Source organism: Benincasa hispida, chromosome 5 (genome assembly GCF_027475165.1).
Source record: "Benincasa hispida cultivar pf3 chromosome 5, pf3_genome.v1.1, whole genome shotgun sequence".
Lineage (NCBI taxonomy): Eukaryota > Viridiplantae > Streptophyta > Magnoliopsida > Cucurbitales > Cucurbitaceae > Benincasa > Benincasa hispida.
In genome coordinates, this window is record NC_143482.1 from 35,795,369 (window position 1) to 35,799,265 (window position 3,897).

At 30.4% G+C, this 3,897-nt stretch overlaps 1 protein-coding gene across 1 annotated transcript; it reads right to left on the reverse strand.

The window, feature by feature from the left end:
- Positions 1–2,963: 2,963 nt before the first annotated feature.
- Positions 2,964–3,611, reverse strand: LOC150036073 (uncharacterized). Its single transcript, XM_090314236.1, has one exon. The coding sequence runs from the start codon at positions 3,562–3,564 to the stop codon at positions 3,058–3,060; it is 507 nt and encodes a 168-aa protein (XP_090170362.1). The 5' UTR covers positions 3,565–3,611; the 3' UTR covers positions 2,964–3,057.
- Positions 3,612–3,897: the final 286 nt, after the last annotated feature.

Genomic DNA, 3,897 nt, shown 5'->3' on the forward strand with positions numbered 1-3,897 from the left:
ATTGTTTATATCCATCTGATCAATTGTCTTAAGTAAAAATACCTAACTATTTGAGTGAGCAAGTGGTTGTGGAATTTATAAACAAGGAAAGAAGTAGTCTCAAAGATAAAGTTAACTTCTTGTCCAATATGACTTAAACGTGCATCATAGAGATAAGATTTATGCGGCATAAAACACTGAAAGGTGAGTTTTTTCCTTTTGTAAGTCAAAGACGTCAACGGATACTTGTACATCACTTAGGTGAATGTTAATATTAGAAGTTAAAGTTAATCTTGATATTTTATAAGTCAGAGACATGAACGGATGATGTTTTGATTGAAGCTATAACCATTGGAGCTTTGAAGCTTTGGATCAAAGGACTTTTGGGTAAATGTTTTTAAGTTTGTTCGATTTGAGTCTTAATCAATGGTTGCACAAATTTTGAACATTGAGTTTAAGGTTTGAAGCGTGATTTACGCAAGCAAGCATGAAGATTAGCTTGCTAGTTATTGGTTCAAAATTGGTGGAAGGGGTTTCTTGACAACGGATTTAGCTCTATGTGTTATGCTTGTTGCATAATTGATTTTCGACTTAATGTCAATAGATTGAATTAGTACAATATTTATATGTATGTATATATATGTTTCGAAAAATGTAGTGCACATTGATGGTCTATGTGACAAGTCTGTGTAATGCAAATGTGCATGATACAAGTCCTGGGCTATGGGATATGTACCCCCAATATGTGTGATAAATCTATGTGACTTTGTATCATATCATCGAGTTGTAGTGATATATGTGAACCAATCTGTGTGATAATACTTCTACGTGAACTCATGCCATAACTCATGGGCTATTTTGTTATTTAAGTGTTGTGCACTGATGGTCTGTGTGACATGATTGTCTCAAGACTTAAGTTTATGCTTTATTTTATTGTGTGAGCACAATATACATGTGTTTGGCTATGTGACGCGGTTATATATGGTGGAGACAAGATTGAGACACGATGCTTCTTTATGAGTTGGGAATTGATTAAGACAAGATTTTGCTTTGTGATTTTTGTCTTGTCATAGATTTAGTTTTGAAATTTCTATTTTGTTTTAAATCTAATGTTTAAGGGATCCGAGTGAAATAAAATGTTATATTTTAATATAGAGCTTATTTTTCTTCTTGTTTTTAACTTCAAATTTAGTTAAAATTGTATGCTTTTCTAAACCTTAAATTCATAGTAACGGTCATGGGTCGTTAAAAAATTTGGGTCCTCACAAAAAGTATGTTAAAAAATTAGGACTTGAAAAAGTACCGTTCATCCCAAATTTAAATCGAATATTATTTTTAGTATACATAAAACTAAGCTAGAAGGGACAAAGAAGAAACTAAACTAGAGATTGAGAAATCTAGATGCATCAAGAGTGTTTTAGAAGTCTCAAGTTTAAATTTGAGCTAATTAGACATAAATTGAGCAACAAAGTCACGAAACAAGGAGTCTATCCCAATTTATATGAGGAGGAAGTGTCTCAACCACAAAAATGACTTTAAGAAATTGTTGTAGGAGTTAAAGAGCCAAGAAACTCAAGGTGTCTGCGTCGAGATATTATTTATAGCATCTCTCGACGGTCTTGTGTTTGACATATTTAGACGCATACTTGAATTGTTTTAATATTTTATGAAATTAGGGTAGCATTGAGATGTTGTCACTAGCATCTTCTTTTATCTCCAAATTTATGACATGGATTAGGAAATCTTTAGTATGATTCCTTGAGAACTTTATGATTTTTTTTACCATCTCTTTTCATATTTCATATTGTATAGAATTTCACCATACGTGTCTAGTTAGATTTCATGTTTTTTTATTCTAGTATTGATCAATCTAATTATAAGGTGGTGAACATATAAGTTTCAGTTGTCTATCCCAGCATTCTTTTTTTCATTCTATATAAACTTTCATTGATCATTAAATTGACATCTCAGTTGAATTGATTGTTTATATATATACAAATTTTGAGATATATCGTCTATAGTGGAAAGAGATCAATTAGCTTGTATGTATATTTTTATGGCTTCATGTCTACATAGCTTGTACGATAGAACTTAGGATAAAAGAAAAAAACTTGATTAGTTGTATCTATCTCTCATAATTAGTATTGTCGTTCTTCTAATTTGTTACAAAGTTAATATGGAACATTAGTATTGTATCCATCGTTCTTCTAATTACTTACAAATTTAATATGGAACATTATCCTGTACAATAATTAGTTGTAATGCTAGCTTTGTTATTATAAATTGACATAAGGGTGTTAAACTTATTCATGGTTTTCTGAATTAGTAGACTAAGTATTTGGTAATAATAATTTATTTTATTTGGTAAGCTCAATATCAGAATTGTAATTCAACGAGACCACCTTAAATTAGGAGTCCCTTAGTAAAATTTGATTCTTTTTCTATATTTTTCTTTAATTTATTTTTTTGAATTATTCTCACACTCAAAACACTCCCTATTTTATTACATTGATTCTCTTGAAATTCGACATAGTATCACTTATTCCACATGCTAGAAAAGTAAACTTAGTTTTATTTTGACTAGTATGACAATATGACCAAGTGATATCAATATTTTAATCCTTGTTTAAAATCATATTTAAAAATATCATTAATCCTTGAATAGAGGAAACAATTTCTTCGTAAAGATAATTAAAGAATAAAATAATTATAGTAAGAGTCCGACATATATATTATGATAACTAATCGATTACATATATCCTTTTATATGGCTTGAGTTTGATCTTTTAGCTGAATTTATCAGACATAGTGATAAAGAAGTTAATCTATTTTGGTTAGATTTAGCAGTGTGAACATAAATGATAAAATAAATATTCATTCATAATATAATGTTTTATGTCTAAAGGACATCCTATAACCATAAAAACACAAAGACAAGAATAGAAACAACGTATATCAATATCTCATACACTTACTAGAAATTATAATTATTAAAATTGAAAATAAAAGACGTTAGATATCAAATATGCTCTTTGTGGTTATGTGGGGTGGGATAAAGGAAAAGAAAGACTAATTCCTTTAAGGCAGAATTGGTTTTTGGATATTGGATTTCAATTTAGGAAACTTAGGAAGTTCTAGTTTAGACATATTTGGTAGTTCGGGTAATTTAGGAACCTTAGGTTTAATCACTTTCGGTTGTAATTTTGGGAGCTCGATTTTTGGGAGATTTGAAACTTTAGATAGATTGGGAAAACCAAATTTAGGCATTTTTGGAACTTTAGGAAAGTTGGAGATATCGAGGTTAGGTACTTTTGGCAATTCAGACATCTTTGGGAGTTCAGGAATATTAGGCTTTTCCAGTAGAAGGCGAGAGAATGAAGGTAACTCAACCTTCGATAGTGAAGGAAGCTCAGGTTTTGGCAAATTGGGTATTTCTGGCTTTGAAAGCACTCCATCTACCTTAGGTAATGGTGTCTCCGAGAGATATCTTGCGCTCACTGTCATGATAAAAAAATCAAAGCTCGTCAACATAAAAATACTCAGTATTAGAGGAAATGCAGAGGTTGAAAATCGATGAATAGCCATTCGATTCAAAATCAACAAGATAAAATAAATTTGTACAAGATTATAAATTATCGATTGTGAAATGGAGTTGACTTGATTATGTAAGTCGTGATGGTCTCAATTTATAGCATGTAGAACTATTTATAGGTAAAAGGGAATAGTGGAAGAGAGCAAATATCGGTTGTCAGAGAAGAAATGATTGGTAGAAAAAGTGTTGGTTCAAATTTCCCACCTAATGAATATGACTATTCAAAGTTAATTATAACAAAAGTTAAGCTCCAACCTGTACATGCATAATTTGCTATATATTGCAAGACACCATCTTATATCTTTATTCTCTAATAAGCTTTAATA

Coding starts and splice junctions, on each gene's coding strand:
- LOC150036073 (XM_090314236.1), bottom strand. CDS start 3,564: ATGGCTATTCATCGATTTTCAACCTCTGCATTTCCTCTAATACTGAGT.